This window comes from Xenopus laevis, chromosome 5S (genome assembly GCF_017654675.1).
Source record: "Xenopus laevis strain J_2021 chromosome 5S, Xenopus_laevis_v10.1, whole genome shotgun sequence".
In the NCBI taxonomy this organism is placed as follows: Eukaryota; Metazoa; Chordata; class Amphibia; order Anura; family Pipidae; genus Xenopus; species Xenopus laevis.
This window is the reverse complement of record NC_054380.1, coordinates 9,888,025-9,908,204: the sequence shown is the minus strand read 5'-3', so window position 1 is coordinate 9,908,204 and position 20,180 is coordinate 9,888,025. Positions and strand designations below refer to the sequence as shown.

At 39.2% G+C, this 20,180-nt stretch overlaps 1 protein-coding gene across 1 annotated transcript in view; it reads right to left on the bottom strand.

The window, feature by feature from the left end:
• The window catches only part of LOC108717670 (phospholipase B1, membrane-associated), a 78,990-nt gene extending 59,053 nt beyond the window's left edge, over positions 1 to 19,937 (bottom strand). Inside the window, exon 1 of the mRNA XM_018264906.2 lies at positions 19,835 to 19,937. Within this exon, the coding sequence (XP_018120395.2) occupies positions 19,835 to 19,937 (103 nt within the window). The remainder of the gene's footprint in view (positions 1 to 19,834) is intronic.
• Positions 19,938 to 20,180: the final 243 nt, after the last annotated feature.

Below are 20,180 nucleotides of genomic sequence, written 5' to 3'. Positions count from 1 at the left end.
ACAGTGACAAAAGAAAATGATTCTACCATACAAGATCTTACATATTTAGGGGTAATGTTATAATTGGTCCTTAGTTTGACACTTGTCTAGTAGCCCATAGCAACCAATAAGCAGGTTTTTATTGGTTCCACCAATATTACTAAGTCACTTAACCATTCATTTCTTCTTCTTTCTTTCAAAAACTACCAGGAAAGACTGGCCAAGTTGCTCATGCTGGAGAAGAGTCGCTTAAGGGGTGATATGATAATTATGTATAAATATGTAAGGTGATCATATAATAATCTCTCTAATTATTTATTTATCAGTAGGTCTTTCCAGCTGACACAAGGTCACCCATTCCCATTAGAAGAATAGAGGTTCCACCTAAATATTTGGAAGGGTTTTGTTACAGTGAGAGCTGTGAAGATGTGGAATTGTCTCCCTGAATCAGTGGTACAGGCTGATACATTAGATAGCTTTAAAGGGATACTGTCATGGGAAAAAAATTTTTTTTCAAAATGAATCAGTTAATAGTGCTGCTCCAGCAGAATTCTGCACTGAAACCCATTTCTCAAAAGAGCAAACAGATTTTTTATATTCAATTTTGAAATCTGACATGGGGCTAGATATTTTGTCAATTTCCCAGCTGCCCCTGGTCATGTGACTTGTGCCTGCACTTTAGGAGAGAAATGCTTTCTGGCAGGCGGCTGTTTTTCCTTCTCAATGTAACTGAATGTGTCTCAGTGAGACATGGGCTTTTACTATTGAGTGTTGTTCTTAGATCTACCAGGCAGCTGTTATCTTGTGTTAGGGAGCTGCTATCTGGTTACCTTCCCATTGTTCTTTTGTTTGGCTGCTGGGGGGGAAAAGGGAGGGGGTGATATCACTCCAACTTGCAGTACAGCAGTAAAGAGTGATTGAAGTTTATCAGAGTACAAGTCACATGACTTGGGGCAGCTGGGAAATTGACAATATGTCTAGCCCCATGTCAGATTTCAAAATTGAATATAAAAAAATCTGTTTGCTCTTTTGAGAAATGGATTTCAGTGCAGAATTCTGCTGGAGCAGCACTATTAACTGATATATTTTGAAATTTATTTTTTTTCCCATGATAGTATCCCTTTAAGAAGGGGTTGGATGGTGTTTAGCAAGTGAGGGAATACAGGGTTATGGGAGATAGCTCATAGTACACGTTGATCCAGGGACTAGTCTGATGGATGTGTCTTTTATCAACCTAACTTACTATGTTACCAGTCATGTTGGCCATAATCACAATTCCCTAGCAACGTCATTATTTATATTCCCTATCCCCAAACACCTATTTTTCTGTCCATGTCCTGTCCTCCTACTCATGCTCATGATCCTCCAACACTTCTTTTATCATTATATCTTCTTTATCTACGATCACAATCCTCTAAAGCTTTCTCTGATCTCATTATTAGCTCTAGTTAACATCTCAAGAACATCTTCTTCTTTGGGGACATTGTCAAGCTCCAGCGCTAAGTTTACAGGATATATTCACAGCTTCACCTTCCTCCAAGGCTCAGATCTTTGAGATCTTTCCACAAATCAAGGCCTGACTATTGTCACAATTCTGTGCTAAGTCTAAAATCATCTTTGATTTCATACCTTTGTCAGGAGACACAATGATTTCGACTTTTCATTTATAGTCACGTGATTTTTATCAAATCTTACACTAATAAACATTCATTGAAATTTCAAAATTGGATTTAAAATGTTTTTTAAAATGTAATTATCGAGTCCATATTTTAACACATATGTAAAAAATTGATTGAGAAAAAGGAAAAATGCTTTGTTCTGCTGGTGCCAAGGTCAACGCCTGCTAATAGAATAATGGCATCAATAAAATTAGCAAAATTAGAATATTGTATAATAACAAGACATTCCGCATCCACTTCACTTTCCCATTCCCAAAATTATTTTACTGGATTTGATCCATTTCACATTGGTCTATAACAGGTCGGTTTCCTATCAGTTTGTACTTTCAAGGAACATATTATATTCACCAAATAATCCAAATCACTGGTGTACAGTAAGGGCCAAAAAGTAAAATTATTCCTTTCGTATCTTTCTTCTCCAATGCAAATTTACATTGCCAAAATATATTGAATAAGAAGTTGATCTTAAAGTGAACAATTTATATGATGAAGAATGTGCTTTAGCATTCTATTATTTTTTTATTACTCTTTTACTACTTTTATTACTATTACTACTACTATTTTACTACTACTATTTTTTTGCAAATCATTTTTTATTGAAAAATGTTGACCTACAGGAAACATTAAACAAAAAAAAAAATTGCCTCCACAAAAATATACACTTGCAATGTAGTGAACATTTATTCTTCATTGTACACCTGGGAGTATTAGAAGGGAGTGGATCTTTAGGGTGGAGAATTGGGATTTTTTTTTTTTAAATTTGGATGTTTGGTTTGATTTCTGTTGAGTTTTTCAACCTCAGCTACAATGGAACTATGTCATGGGTAGAATATTATGTGGCAGCATTTTACAGTTCAGACTGTAAAGGGGATTAAAGGGGAATGTTCCCTCTCCTTACCTGTTACAGAGCACAGACATAAAGCAAAGAGGAAGCAGATGGTGGAAGGCATAAGATGCCCCATAGCTTGGTCTTCTCCTTGCAGCTGGTTGGTTATGGTACCTTACTGTGTGCAGTGTCCTGGAGAAGAAGACAGACTCCCCCAGCTTTTATAATGTTCCATTGACTGATAACGCAGCAACCATAAATTGTTGTTATCATTTTCACCTTTGAGTGCTCAAGCCTTGCCTGCCCAATAAAAAAACATAACCAGCACAAACATCTCAATTCCGGACTGTAAAATATAATCCGAGTAGATGTGGCCCTCCGGCTCCTACTCACTCAGTACAATGTAACTCTGGTGGGGGGGAGGGGAGGTTGGAGGGGACTGGGGGGCTTAGATTATAGAGAAAATGTCCAGAGATGTTAAACAGAAAGAGACAGACACATCCGACCCACCACCAGTCTTTAGGTTTCACTAAATACACAGACGCAATGCAAACATGTTCCTAATACAGGTTACAATGGAATCGTTTAAGAACAGTGTTTCTGCACATTCTGCTGCAACTGCCACCAATGCATCGATTATTGCACTTTACTATGGGCCAGATTCATCAAGGGTCGAATTTCTAGTTCATGGGCGTTATTTAAAACTACCATGAACTCCGATGAACTCGCAATTCGACCAATCGAAATTTATTAAAAAAATTTAAATTTTTGAAACTCGGGTGAATGGGATCGCAAACTCGAATCAAATTCGGAATCAAATTTGATTTCAGTTTTTTCTCCGAAATAAACTCGAATGTCAGGAAGGCAGCAAACAGCTTCAAATTGATCCCAGGACGTCCCCCATAGGCTAAAACAGCAATTCAGCAACTCAGGTCGAATTCAAGTTCTTAAAGGGTCACTTTTGTTTTACATTTGAATGTGGCTCATGGGTTAAAAAGGTGGGGCACCCCGGCATTAAGGATATATTTGGGTGCATTTATTTAAATCCCAGGTACATGACTTTACATTTATCGACATTAAGGGGGTTATTTATCAAGCTCTGAATTTATCTCAGTATTTCTAAGATAAAAATCCAAGCAACTCCGAATTCCCGAATGGACCTTAGTTATTATTCAAAAAAATAGGTTCGGGCAAACTTCGGACCTTTGCCCAAAAACCACAAATTTTTCGGAATTTTCTGACTTTTTGCCCCAAAATCGGTACTGCAGCAGCGCAGACACTGGGACCTTCCCCATTGACTAATACAGGACCCCGAGAGCTTTGAGATGCCGGGTTTTCGGATTCTGAGTTTTCATACCATCGGAGTTCAATAAATCCAGATAAATTCAGATTTTTTTTTTTAAGGTCCGAAAAATCTGATTTTTTGCCACTCCCCTACAGGCAAGCTCTTCCTCTAGACATAATACATTGTACCCCAAATAACAGGAGACATGTTTTGACATGGATTCACTTTAGGACAAATGTATGAGTTTTATTCCATACTCTAATCTCACTTTCATCCACAATTGTGAGTGACCCCCAGCAACAGGTCTCCCATTGGAGCCTCACAAAGTTTATCTGTTTTTTAATTTAGCCTGGGTCGGTCAATCAAACAGATTTTGCAGTGAAAGACAATAAAGGTGCAGAATAATGATAATAATTTAATTATTTCAGAGCCAAAATCCCTGTTTTAAATGGATACACCAAGCTGATCAATTACAGGGGTTTATAACAGTTCTAAACTCATAGCAACCAAGACAGGGAGGCTAAAACCTTGTATATATTGTACAGAATGAAACCAAATCTATACACTAGAGTCTGCAGTAACAGACTGAAATACTCCCATGGTCTCAAGGACTTCCCTGCAGAATGAATCTAAATTAGGCTTAATATACATCAAGGGGCAAATTTACTTAAGGTCGAATATCGAGGATTAATTAACCCTCGATATTCGACTGTCGAAGTTGAATCCTTCAACTTCGAATATCGAAGTAGAAGGATTTAGCGATATTCGTTAGATAGAACGATTAAATCATTCGAAAATGCTAGCAAAGCCTATGGGGACCTTCCCCATAGGCTAACATTGACTTCGGTAGCTTTTAGGTGGCGAACTAGGGGGTCGAAGTTTTTTCTTAAAGAGACAGTACTTCGACTATCGAATGGTCGAATAGTCGAACGATTTTTAGTTCGAATCGTTCTATTCGAAGTCTAAGGTCGAAGTAGCCCATTCGATGGTCGAAGTAGCCAAAAAAAACATTAGAAATTCGAAGTTTTTTTCCTCTATTCCTTCACTCGAGCAAATGGGTCCCTAACTGTGTTACTTTGTCTTAAAATACAAAAAATTATCAGGAAAGACAATTCAACTGTAAGCTCTGAGGTCAAAGAACACTGGTCTCATTTACTCTTTATTATTTATTGTTGCCCTACTGATATAATCTACATATCACTTTTTTAAAATGTACAGTGAAATACTGTACGGTTCATATAAACTGACTTCTGCTCCCAGTGATTTCTGGTTGTTCTTTCTTTGTTTTATATCATTCCATTTTTTTTAAATCCAATGAAATATTTCTGCAGTGAATTCTCCTGGTGCAACAGGAAAAGGTTATATTTATTATTAGACACTATATCATCGATTATCCCCTCTGTATAATCAACTTTTTTATTTCTGATGCTTGGATTAATAATATCATCGAATAGCTGGAGTGGAATCATCCTTCTTGCCCTAGGAGGGAGAGAAAAACAATTCTCTTTTCTCACTCAGAGACGCGGATCTAAAGTTATTGTAACAAAAACAATAAGTTGTGCCGTTTTACAGAAATCGAACAAAAACAAATATTATGAGGGTTATTAAAGTCCGAATGCCAAAACCATGAAAAATTAGAGGTTTTATTACTATACAATAAAAATGTTTAGTGGAAAATACGTTTCTGTGGTCTGCCCTAGATTTAACCTGAAATTCCAACTATTTCGGGGGAAAAGCCAGAAAAATTCAGTGATTTGGGGAAAAAATCTGAAAAAAAACGTACGATTCGAATTTTCGCTAGATTTTATTGAGTTTGTCCCTGATCCGATTAAATTATGTTTTTTTAATAATAAATAAGCTCACATCGTGGATTCTAGTTTGATCTGACTTTTTTTATTTAAATATGGATTTTCATAAATAAGGCCCTAACTGAGGGACACATAAATATTACACACTTGGAATCTGGGTCAAGTTTGTGCATGACTGAGGCTTCGGAAATTTTCTGTGAAACTGTTGCATGGATAATTGGGCTGATTTCCATCATTCCAACACTTCTTTGGTGAACAAGTTTAGGGGCCCTGAGGATTTTATTGTCCCTTCACACAGACAGTCCCTTTAGTTTGGACACCTAGATGGTCCTTGGCAGGCCCTGGGGGAGTATTCGTCTTTCCAGGTCCAAAATGATGTAATAGCAGGTCAGTGTTTGTCCAGTAATTGGCTGTGTTTAAGGACATATAAAAGGAGCAGACATGAGCTCAGGGTTCTTTTCGGAGATCCCACCTTGCGGGGAGGTGGCTACAGGATTGGGTCTGGGCAGGTGCCAGGCCTGGTAAGGCAAAGTTAGCTAGTTAGCTCCGTCATAGTGCCTCTAGGAGCAAAACTGTGTTACAACTGACCGAAACATTACCTGAGAGTGACGTGAATTTGGTGCCAACTGTTTGAAAACTTTTGAGAAAATCCTGTAAATGCCTGCATTTGTTCAGTTAAAAAAAAGTTTATTTGTTGGAGGAAACACTTGGGGGCAGATTTATCAAAGGTCGAGGTGAATTTTCGAATTAAAATTTTTTTGAATTTCGAGCTATTTTTGTGTATCTCGACTAGGGAATAGTCCAAATTCAATTTGAATTTGAAAAAATTTGAATATCGAAATTTATCATGTACTGTCTTTAAAAATTTGACTTCGACCATTCACCATCTAAAACCTGCTATTTTAGCTGATGGGGGACCTCCTAAAACCTACTTGGAGTCAATTGGTGGACTTTGAAAAAAAAAGTTTTTCAGCGAAAACTTTGATCGAATGCGCTATTACTTTGATTCGTACGATTCGAAATTCGATGCAACCTATTTGATCGAAAACTGTCCTATTTGGCCAAAAAAAACTTTGACTTAGTTTCGTTTGGTCTTTTTGAATATGAATTTCAACATTTTTTAGATTCAAAATATCGACCCTTGATAAATATGCCCCTTAGACTCCAGTTATTGGCGAAGAGCCTGAAGTATTTTCACTATTTGCTGGGAGTTGCCAGGAGTTATCCCTAGATTAAAGGGGTACCCTGAGTACATTGGCAGCATTAAGCACATACTTCTAAGGCACACCCACAGGTGGGCTACACAAGCCATCAGGTTCTCTTCACTTGTGCATTAAAGGACATGTAAAGGCAAAAATATAAAATCACATTTTTACTTTCCTTAATGGAAAAGAAACCTATCTCCAATATACTTTCATTAAAAAATGTGTACAGTTTTTATAAGAAACCTGACTATACGCAGTGAAATTCTGCCTTCATTTACTGCTGTGGATAGGAATTGTCAGACGGTCCCTAACTGCTCTGCAGGGAAACAATCATACTTATGAACAGCAGGGGGAGCCCCCGCCTTACTTCCCAGCCATGCAGAACTCAAGCAGCTTTGTTTATGACGATCCCTAAGCAGCCCAGACCACACTGAGCATGTGCACAGTCTTGGTCTTGCAAAGATGTATAACAAAGTTACAAGATGGTGACCCCCTGTGGCCAACTTTGAAAGCATAAATCATTTGTTTGATTAGACTTGTGGTGCAGTAAGTTCATTTTTATATTTAGTATACAAAATACAGCATTTCTAGCCTTATTCTATTTTAGACTTTACATGCCCTTTAATAACCAAGATGGAAAGTAATAGCACTTTATTAATTAGTATCAGTAGTCACTTTCTTTTTGTGGTGGTGCTGATTGCTCTGGAGCTCAAGCAGATATCTAAATATACAGTCAGAATATACAGGCAGAATATCCATTTGTCCAATTCTTTAAAAATGTGTGCCGCCTATTTTATTTCCTTTAAAAGTAAAAAAGATGGGGGGTGCAATTTTAAGATGCTGGGGTGAGCAGCTTTAATTCAGTGCCCCAATCTAAGGGCCCCCTACATGCTCCATTTTAACAGGTGCCCATGAGATAAAGACCTTAAATGGGGTGAAAAGTTGACATTATCTTGGCCGAGAGAAGATAAGGGACTTTGTATCCTTTGCCTGACTCTCTTTATCTTTAGCAGGAGAATAATATGTGGGAGTGTAGTAAAGGCATATGTCAAACTGAATTCCCATGTCTGGGTAAACAAATATATTGCCTTGATCTTAAGGGCAAGGTCATATGGAATGATTTAGAGCTGGGACAATTAATAACTGTGAGGGTGGGTGATAAAATGTTCGAGAATCATTCCCCGTTGATTGAAAGGCAATTGCCTGGAATTGTGGGTTCACTTGCAGCTCAGAAAAACATTTCTGGTAAATGTGGAGGTGCAGTAAGAGGAAACTGCTGAGCTATTCCAAAAAAATGTTTTTAATGAAATCTAAACAAGAACTAAACTCACTTCTTATAAATGACACAATCACGGGGTATGCTTAGTATTTGATTTACCAACTCAAACCACCATATTCCAATTCTCCCTTCAGGGTGAATTAAATCAGGGTGAGTCCCAAAAAATACAGGTCGGTTAACACATCGGAGCTTCCAAAATTCACCCCAAGTGGCGCCATTTTTATTCCACACCCTTCTGGTCCATCTTCAATCCGATGGCAGAGAGGGGATAATTCTCTAGTGGCTGTTTGTGGTGCAGTTGGTGATTGGAGGTGGGAGGGGAGTGAAATGTAACATGTACACCTCAAAAAACGAGATTATGAGTGAGTGATGTGCCCTTTATACCAAATGGCCAATGACAACTCATTTAAGGGGTATTTTTCTCAAATATCTATGTTTTACTTTAACTAAGCTTCCTTATCTCTTCCCCACTCTCATGGAACTCTTTATGCAAATTTCAGTATCCGTTGAATATATTATTCTCTTTGCAGTTATTTTTTGTTGTTGGACTTAAGCAGCATTCTTTACTAAATATATATACTGTATATACTCGAGTATAAGCCGACCCGAGTATAAGCCGAGGTCCCTAATTTTACCTACGAAAACTGGGAAAACTTATTGACTCTAGTATAAGCCTAGACACAACTACAGCCCTGTCTCCCAGCAGCGCACATTCCGCCAAAGCGACCCCCCCAGCGATCAACCGGACTTCTTTGCAAAGTTGATGGGGACAGAGAATTGCCAAACAGATTACTGTGTGCATTGTCCCACTGTCCCACTACCATGTGCAGAGGGTGCTGTGTGGTATTGCCATCACTGTTATTCTTTCATATAACCAACAGAGGGCGCTGTGTGATATTGCCATCACTGTTATTCTTTCATATAACCAACAGAGGGTGCTGTGTGATCTTGCAGTCACTGTTATTCTTTCATATAACCAACAGAGGGCGCTGTGTGATATTGCCATCACTGTTATTCTTTCATATAACCAACAGAGGGCGCTGTGTGATATTGCAGTCTCTCCCCAAGCGAACTGTTGGTATAGGAATGATTAAGTGACTGCAATCTCAGCTACTGCCCGCTGACTCGAGTATAAGCTGAGGTAGACTTTTTCAGCACATTTTGGATGCTGAAAAACTCAGCTTATACTCGAGTATATAGGTATATATATACAGTTATCTAGAGTTACATTAGGCCTCACACTCTAAAGGTCAATATACTATAATTGCAGCATCCAAACAACAAAGTTCTGTCATTCCATAACGCAGGTCACGGCTCAGCAGAACAGAAAGGGAATTGTTCGCTTATTTTACATTCATTTATATTTGAGATTGAAGTTATTACAAAAAAGGTGTTCCATGGGGACCATATTTCCGTATGTGGATTTGGTCCGTTAAAGGGGGGACCTGTCACCCAGACACAAAAATCTGTATAATAAAAGTTATTTTCAAATTAAACATGAAATCCAATTTCTATTTTTTATTAAATCATTCATAGCTGTTGTAAGCTCATTTAAAAATCTCAGCTGTCAATCAAATATTGTCTGTCCCTCCTCTATGTCATGGGCATAGAGGCGGGGCAGACAATTACTTTCACTTTCCATTCAGCACTTCCTAGATGTCACTGCTCTCCCCACATTCCCCCGTTCTCTTCACCATTTAATTGTAGAACCAGGACATGGGGATGGACATCGGGTCCCCCATTCTGGTGCACAAACAAGATTCTGAGATGATACAAGACTTGTCTTAATAAACAGTGTCCACAAAATGGCTGCTGCCTGCTTGCTGTCATTTTGAATTCCCAGACTGAAGGAAACAAGATTCAAATAATTTATATAGTGTAATTAAAATTTAATTTTTCTTGGCTAATATGATAAAATAGGATTTTGAATAATCTTTTTGGGTGACAGGTCCCCTTTAATAAAGCCTTTAAATACAATACATTTTGTGTTGTGTTTATTCTTCCGTCTAGCTTGTGGGTTGTAATACCATTGTTTTGCTAAATTGATCTCAGCTGCTGCTAAGACTTGAGACAATAGGTGAGGGACATGGCAGTTATTGAAACCTGATTTCATAGTGCAGAAATCCCCAACCTTTTTTTTACCCATGAACCACATTCAAATGTCAATAGAGATGGAGAGCAACACAATCATGAAAAGAAGTTCCAGGGGTGCCAAATAAGGGCTGTGATTGGCTATTGGTAGCACCTATGAGGACTGGCAGCCTACAGGAGACTCTGTTTGGCAGTGCACCTGGTTTTTATACAACCAAAACTTGTCTCCAAGCCAGGAATCCAAAAAAAAGCAGCTGCTTTGAGGCCACTGGGAGCAACATCCAAGGGGTTTGTGAACAACATGTTACTCACAAGCCACCATTTTGGGACAACCACCATACTGGAAAAGAGGTGCAGGAACTGGGCCACCAACATATCATGAGTTTCCCTGCCAGAGAGAAGGACTTTGAAATGGACGACGTGTACTGTATATATTTAGTTGCTGTATGGAATTTTATGAAATTGTTATGATCATGGAGATTGGAGCGAGAGAATCCTGGCAGCAGAATTTAGAGTAGATAATATGAAGGAAAGATGATTATCTGATAATGGGAGGTTACAATAGTTCAGGCAAGATAGAATAAGGTCATGCACGTGTGATGTTGCAGTTGTGTAGAGAGGGATTAAGTGAGTAACTGCTATGGTTTACCATGATGTCAAAGCAAGTAGAGAATGAGAAGAATAAATATTGCTTGAAGACAGTAGGATGTCTCAGCAGAGTTTGTAATGATAATATCTATGGATGCACCGAATCCACTATTTTTGATTCGGCCGAACCCAAGAATCCTTTGCAAAAGATTTGGCCGAATACCGAACCAGATCCTAATTTGCATATGCAAATTAGGGGTGGGAAGGGGTAAACAAAAAGTCAAGTGATTTTCCTCCCACCCCTTATTTGCATATGCAAATTAGGATTCGGTTCGGCCGGGCAGAAGGATTTGGCCGAATCTGAATCCAGCTGAAAAAGGCCGAATCCTGGCCGAATCCCTAACCGAATCCTTTATTCAGTGCATCCCTAATAATATCAACAATGATTGCGCAAGGAAAAACATGGGGCAGTACTTGGTGGCAACACAAAGATTTTTATTGCGTTTGAGATGGGGATTGCCTCTCCAGGGAAAGCTGTGATAAACAATATTGATCAATTTTTGAATGGGATACCCCAATGTGTGTAATATGCCAAGTCAACTAAGTGGGTATCAACGAGGAAGGATGCGAATAAAAAGAAAAGCAAAAACCTAGAACAGTGGTTGTCAGACTCTTTCAGTTTACAACCCACAAGAAGGTCCAGTCTTTGGTCAGGCTTCCCTTTTTCTCATGCAATAAATACAGAAATAGAGAAATATCAGTGTATCAGTGTATCAGTCATTCAGATAGATAGAAAATCTAGGGTAACAAATACATATTCATGCCAAAACTTACACTAACTCATCTTTAAACTGGCTTTCCAGGTGTATCTAGGAAAGTGAATGGCCGTTCTCCTCAATTCATGAGGCTTCAACCATTTCCAAAATGGAGAAAGGAGTAATAAAGTCGATCAGGAAGGAGGCATTGACAAGGTCTATGGTCATCTGCATTTGGACTGCACTGGACCTAAATAAAGCAGAAATGTGGAAAGAGAGAAAAAACAGAAGAAAGGCAACTGGTTTGGGTTATATTTGAGATTATATTTCCTCTATGAATGGTTAAGTCCAGGCATAGGTAAGGGGGCAGCAGCCTAAAGGCTAATTAGGGTGAGATTTGGGAAGAATACCTATTTACTTATCTTTCTTAAGTAAATAGGTATTGAGTTTACAGGAGGGCCTGACCAAATGATGGACCTCAAAGTAGGGTTTAGCAAAACAATGTCTGAAAGCTACCAGGCTACCCAGTTTAGGGGTGCATAAGCAAGGGAGGTCATCACCACCTAGGAGAACATCATATATTTAATACATGGAAACAGCTTCAAGCAATGTGACTTCCATGAGTAAATGGATCAGTTCCATTATCATTCTCACCTTTGAGTACTGATCCAGGAATTATGTACCATAAAGTACTAAAAAGAGCAAGTGATAATAAATGAAAGAAAGTTACCTTGGCAATTATATAGGTACAATCTGATGACTGATACCAGTTTATTTCTCGTGTTCTGCTCTTCTATGGCAAGTTATCCATATTCCGATATACATCAACATTGGGGTAACAGTCACCCTGCTATAGTTCCAGGGGTACCCAGGGTACAAATAAACACTCACCCCAAATCTCCCCCTAACTGACCTTCAGACTGGGCCCCCTTAGCTCATAACAAAGTTACTGATATATAGAAACATTGGGGTAACAGTCACCCTGCTATAGCTCCAGGGGTACCCAGGGCACAAATAAGCACTCACCCCAAATCTCCCTCTAACTGACCTTCAGACTGGGCCCCCTTAGCTCATAACAAAGTTACAGATATATAGAAACATTGGGGTAACAGTCACCCTGCTATAGTTCCAGGGGTATCCAGGGTACAAATAAACACTCACCCCAAATCTCCCTCTAACTGACCTTCAGACTGGGCCCCTTAGCTCATAACAAGGTTACAGATATATAGAAACATTGGGGTAACAGTCACCCTGCTATAGTTCCAGGGGTACCCAGGGTACAAATAAACACTCACCCCAAATCTCCCTCTAACTGACCTTCAGACTGGGCCCCCTTAGCTCATAACAAGGTTACAGATATATAGAAACATTGGGGTGTCACCCTGCTATAGTTCCAGGGGTACCCAGGGTACAAATACGCACTCACCCCAAATCTTCCTCTAACTGGCCTTCAGACTGGGCCCCCTTAGCTCATAACAAGGTTACAGATATATAGAAACATTGGGGTAACAGTCACCCTGCTATAGTTCCAGGGGTACCCAGGGCACAAATAAACACTCACCCCAAATCTCCCCCTTCAGAATGGATGATCTATCACTGCAGTGGGGATATGAGACAGCACAATCCAATTCTCACTTACCATAGAAGGATTTTCCCATCTGTAGTGATTATTGTTATGATTTGTTTATACTATGATTTGTTTGTTTTTACTTTAACAAAATGCTCATGTAAAAGTGGAGTATTTTCCAAGCCAGGAATAATAATATTTTAATGAGCTCAGTAAATAGGACGTTTGGATTCCCTGCATCACAACACAGAGAAGAAATTGAGATGATGGCTATAAAGACTCTAGGCACCAAGTGCCACCTCCTGGTAGCAAGTAGGAACTGCATTGAACTGCCACATTATGGACCTACATGAATAAATGTGAGGTCTTTAGTGACAGCCAATGAGCAGCCATCCTGGTCCATTCCATAAGAGAACTCACAGTGAGCATGAAAATAAACAACATGGTCTGGTATTGATGTGAGGAAACCAAATTGTCACTTTTCCTGATCCATCAGCTGACTGTCGCCTCTCAAGATCCTGATGCAGTCGCCTTCTAGAAAAATTACACTGGCCCTACCTGCGCCACGGAAATAACCCTGACCCCACTAACCTTGCACCCTTTGTCTCTTACTGCCCCTCCTATACTCTGATCTTATGTGCAAATGTAGCAATGTAGTGAAGAGTTGCCCCAGTGCAGCCTATAACAATAGCTAGCTTAGTGAAAGGGGTTGTTCACCCTTAAATGAACCTGTAGTATAATGTAGAGAGGGATATTCTGAGACAATTAGCAACTGGTTTTAATTTTTTATTATTTGCAATAGTAGCAATAACAATACATTTGTAGCACTTTACGGAGCATTTGTTTTTTAAGATGGGGTCAGTGACCCACATTTAAAAGCTGGAAAGTGACAGAAAAAGGCAAATAATTAAAAAACTATTAAAAAAAGTTGCACAGAACTGGCCATTCTATAACATACTAAAAGTTAACTTAAAGCTGAACCCACCCCTTAAATAAAGAAAAGAAACTGCTTGCCGAGTGGTTGCTATGTAAAGTTAGATGTTTTAAGTTAATTCTCGACCTAGCAAGTGTCACAGCTTTGATACCACTAGTACTTGACTTTGCCTCTGTCTGAAAGCAGTTTTACACGTTCCCACCCATGGGAACTGGGAGTCACAGACAAGTTACTTAATCTTCTTCCTTCCCTCCATTCCCCACTCCCTGATACCCCTCCCCACTCCCTGATACCTTTCCCCACTCCCTAGTTGGGATTGGTTACACTGGAGAAGAGACAGTTACGACGGATATATATATATATATATTTAGGGGGACCATACAATAAACTCTCTTGTTTTATTCTTTACTCCCAGTACTTATTACCTGCAGACATGAGGGATCCAATCAGATTAGAGGAAAGAGCCGTGACGGCAACTGTCATTTCATTGTTCCGTAGCCGGTTGCTGCCATAGCCGTGACTCATGGGTTTATTTTCACTTTTCTTCTTTTCAGGTCGGGAGGGTTTCCTCCAGTCAGGCTTATTCACTTTTTTTTGCCTTGACACCCACAAACATTCTCTCTTTCTTGGAACCTGTCGCCTTTATGACTTTTCATGTAAAGAGAAACAAAACTGAAAAGATTTTTTTTTTTCTAAGAAATTCTTCTTTAAACCAACACTGGTGATGTCACAATTGCACCACTGTATTTCTGGTTCTCAGCGGCACAATGACGTTTGCACATGATTCTTTAGGCACAAGCCTGATATTGACGCTGACTTACCCCCTTGGAATTAAATGTGGAGGGAGCTCATGATGTCAGAAGCCACACAATTCAAGAGCTGGGCAATGCAAGTCTGGAAGCAAATACCTTTAAAAGGGAAGTAAAGTCTAAAATAGAATAAGGCTAGAAATGCTGTATTTGTATACTAAACATAAACATGAACTTACTGCACCACAAGCCTAATCAAACAAATGATTTATGCTTTCAAAGTTGGCCGCAGGGGGTCACCATCTTGTAACTTTGTTATACATCTTTGCAAGACCAAGACTGTGCACATGCTCAGTGTGGTCTGGGCTGCTTAGGGATCGTCATATATTATCAAAACAACACAAGTCAAATAATATCTGCCAGAAGCCGATACAGCAAGACTGATTAATAATCAGAATATACAGACTGCACTGGGTCCTGTGTTGTCATGTAATCTAATGTGGATTTTATAGTTTTTGTATTGTTTAATATAAACTTTCTCCAACTCTGCAGAACCAGTGGCTGCAGCAAAATAATCCTCCAAATAGAATCCCAGTTTATCTGTTTAAATCTGGCTCCATGATCTTTGTCCCTGCCGCTGGAGTTGGAAACAGTAAAGGGGATGTAAAGGCAAAAATAAAATCCAATACATATCTCTACACCTGACTGTATGCAGTGAAATTCTCTCTTCATTTACTGCTGTGGATAGGAATTGTCTGATGGTCACCAACTGCTCTGCAGGGAAACAAACAAAGCTGCTTGAGTTCTGCATGGCTGGGAAGTAAGGCGGGGGCTCCCCCTGCTGTTCATAAGTATGATTGTTTCCCTGCAGAGCAGTTAGGGACCGTCTGACAATTCCTATCCACAGCAGTAAATGAAGAGAGAATTTCACTACATACAGTCAGGTTTCTTATAAAAATGGTACACATTTTTTAATTAAAGTATATTGGAGATAGATTTCTTTTTCATTAGAAAGTAAAAATGGGATTTTATTTTTTGCCTTTACATGCCCTTTAAGGAATAGTGTCAATATGAACAACCCTTTTTGGCCTATATGACTTTATGATGAGCTGATTCCTGCTAGCAGCACTTTCATTTCAACGTATATACATCTTATCAACACTAGATGGCAGTAAATACACACACAGCGCATAATATTGTCCAGCGCTTGCACATCAGGCAAATCTAACAGGGGTAAACTAACTACGGACAGGGGGCAAAAAAAAAAAAAAGAAGTGGTATAAAGGTGAGAATTATTGGCTAACTAATATAATCATAACAAGCTTTCAGAGCATTCGAGTTCCTTTTTTTTTTTTCGAGTTTCTTTTTTCAAGCTGAATAAAATGTTCTGAACGTTTGCTATGATTATCGTAGTTAGCCAATAGGAATCACATTTATATCACCCTTATGGACATGGGGCTGATGAAGATGGGGTAATAAATATGGGGCTGATGATATGATGCAGATACAGTAATCTAAGGAAATGAACATTCAGATTAAGCGTTTTATGTCATTTTTGGAACTGAAACTACTCTGTGCCAGGGTCCCGTGTACTAGTGACCAGGCCGTGGGTGGGATAACAAGTAATGGAGAGTCAAGAGAGCCACGTGTTATCTGCCATAACAGCCATGATACTCAAATAAAAGTACTGGCCATACTGTGGATTCTTTGTTTCTATTTAATCTGAGTGTTCATTGGTAAGACATGACACCATTTAGACTGTAAGCTCCTAGGGGCAAGGACCTCCTTCCCACTGTGTCTCTTACCACATAGCAGGTAAAGGGGTGGTTCACCTTTAAGTTATCTTTCAGTATTTTAAAGAATGGTCAATTCTAAGCAAGTTTTCAGTTGGTCCTCATTGCTTTGTTTTGTTTTTTTTATATAGTTTTTGAATAGTTTTTGAATTATTTACTCTTTCCAGCTTTCATATGGGGGTCACTGACCCCATCTAAAAACAAATGCTCTGTAAGGCTACAAATTTATCGTTATTGCTACTTTTTATTACTCCTCTTTCTATTCAGCCCCTCTCCTATTCATATCTAAGCAATGCACAGTTGCTAGGGTAATTGGGACCCTAGAAACCAGATTGCTGAAATTGCAAACTAATTGCACACCCCCAAACAATAAAAAATGAAACCAATTGCAAATGGTCTCAGAATATCACTCTCTACATTATACTAAAAGTTAACTCAAAGGTGAACAACCCCTTTAAGCTCTGTGTCCTTATATGAGCTCTGTGTCCTGTGTATATTTATTCTATTTAATGATTGTCCTCTATATGTGTGATTTTATATATCGTACTTTTATTTATATTGTACTTGTAAATATTGTACTTTTATTTATAGTGTACAGTGATGGGCGAATTTGTCCTGAAATCCGCGTAACGGGCGAAAATTCACGAAACGACGATTTTCAAAGTTGACGACATCCCCCATTAAAGTCAATGGGCATCCATTATTCGTCGTCCGTGTCTAAATTGTCGCCAGCGTCGATTCCATCACCGGCGCCAAAAAACTTTCACAGCAAATTCCCAAATTTATTCGCTGGTGGCGAAATGCAGAAATATGACGCAAATTCGCGCTTGGTGAAAAAATTCACCCATCACTAATAGTGTACTTTTATTTTATTGTACTTTCATATATATATATATATTGTACTTTTATATATTGTACTTTTATTTATATTGCACTTTTATATATTGTACTTTTATTTATGTTGTACTTTTATATATATTGTACTTTCATATATATTGTACTTTTATTTATATTTTACTTTTATTTATATTGTACTTTTATATATTGTACTTTTATTTATATTGCACTTTTATATATTGTACTTTTATTTATGTTGTACTTTTATATATATTGTACTTTCATATATATTGTACTTTTATTTATATTTTACTTTTATTTATATTGTACTTTTATATATTGTATTTTTATTTTTATTTTACTTTTATTTATTTTTCACTTTTATATATTGTATTTTTATTTATGTTGTATATATATATTGTACTTTTATGTACTGTGCTGCGGCAACTTAACAGTGCTTTACAAATAAAGTTATACATACAGTATATACACACATACACACATACAGTATATACACACATACACATACAGTATATACACACATACAGTATATACACACATACACACACAGTATATACACACATACACACATACACATACAAGAATGGCAAGCACACAGAGGGGGTGACCAGCCTGTAATGTACAGTGTAAAGCACAGGGCAATATTGTCAGCTCTTTGGGCAGCAGCTATTCTTGCGGAATGTTATAAGTGACTGTACTTGTACCTCTGCTTCATTAGTTGCTGTTCAGCCTCAAGGGCAGAAAGAGGAGATTGTATTTAAGTTTCACCAGTTTTATTCATGGACTCCCTGCACCTCCTCTTAATCTCTCTCATCTCATACATCTGTCCCTGCTCCACTTTCTCACGACTCCCTAATTCTTGCTCCACTTCACTTCATTATCGACTACCCTGATATTTTCCTTCACTCTCATCCCTGCTCTACCTTTACTGTAAATCACCGCGTTGTTTGTATTCTGGATACAATAAAAGGCCTCCCTTGTTAATCATCAACGAGGATATAGTAAACAGAGCTCAGGCTGACAGTTGGGGAGGGGGCGGTGCTGCCATACACCCCACTCTCTCTTCCCTAGAAGCCTATTCTGGCCCCACCTTTCTCTCAGTGAGAATGACGTCAGTTCAGACCTCAGATTCGCATCCTTCCAGCACATGTAACGCACGAATTCCTGGAACTTCTGCTCTGGAGCATCCTGTGTTGTAACCTACTTGTACCCTGACTCACTGCTGCGGCTCTATTGTGCTCACACTCTTATGGGTGCAACAAACCCTGGCCCGGGTGAGCGGGTTCATAGGAAATTATGCAAATAGACAGAAAAGAAAAGACTCCAACCTTTGTATTCCCATAAACCCTTGAAGGGGCATTTAACCCTTTTTTGGGGGCTAGAAGGGAAATACTATCCACTGAGACACTATTGTGTATGTCCTTGTGTCTTTGTGTAAAGGTGGTCAAACATGGGCAGATTAAAGCTGTCGATATTGGTCCTTTAGACTAATTCAGCAGCTTTTCTGCCAGTGTTTGCAGGCCCGGATTTGCGGCAAGGCCGCATAGGCCCAGGCCTAGGGTGGCAAAAAATAGGGGTGGCATGCCGCCCAGCCGCATTATGGGGACGTGTGCGTCCCCATTCAATTACACCAGCTGCGCCGGCGTTTTTTCGCCGGCGCGCTGGGAAGGGGATGTGTAGGCGGGCGCTAGGACCGCGCGGCCGCCTGGTCGGACCGCACGGCCTAGGGGCGGCCCACAAAGACAGTGTGTTTGGGGCTTCCGATATGTGGCCAAGAAATGGGTCAGGGAGGTTTGATTTTTCTGGCGATCGAGGACTTCATCGGCTAGTACGACCTTATGAACGAGTGGATCTGTTTATGGCCACCTTGAAGGACAACTCAACTCCCCAATTAAGAAAAGGCTCTACCTACTAACCTACATAGACCCCCTCCCTTCCCCCGCATACTTCAATAGCCATGAAAATGTCCCTCAAATATTTATCACACTTATCACATCACCTAAACATTTCTCACCTATCAGTGCGAAGCGGAGCTTGTGGGCGTCATCTTCCGGATAGAATTAAGTACCATGTGCCGAATCAGTCGAAAAAGCGTCTCAGGTAATACAAGACAGTTACATTGTGTTATTACATTTATCATTTTTACACAGGTACATGGACTTACACTAATGGACTAAAATATGGATATTTACAAAGACATTGTTTCCTATTTTTCATGTTGTTCACTATGATGTCACTATGAAGGGGAGGAGTCATAAGCCGCTCCTAAGGTGCACTTTATAAAACACTGTGTTTGATGTAGTCACTAGGCTTGATAAAGGGCCCAGTGGGGTTCAAAACGTTGCACTTATCTTGTATGTACAGGGGCTAAATAAACAAGAAATCCACTTTCTTCGCTTCAAATCAGTGCGCTACTGGTTTATTTTTGCATTGGATACGAGACCTGTTGGCGAGGAAAAGGTCATCCAGATTAAGCGCCTGAAGGGTGAACACTCCAAATTCTTCCGTCTTCACTCCATCCCGCTCCACCCACATCGCCATTGGTCACATCACACAAAGAATTGCAGGGAATGCGCGATTGTATTCTCTATCCAGATTCCTGTGATGCCATATAGTTCCTTTCTGCAAACCCATTGTTGGTGAATGTATTGCTAAAGATAAACCTCCCCATTAAAGGAAGCCATGATGTAATATTTTAAGGGATTGGTGTCTTTGAAGAGACTTGTTTCGGCCGGAGCCCAGTTACTATCAATAGAAGCAAAGGACATGTTTTAAGACACTAAT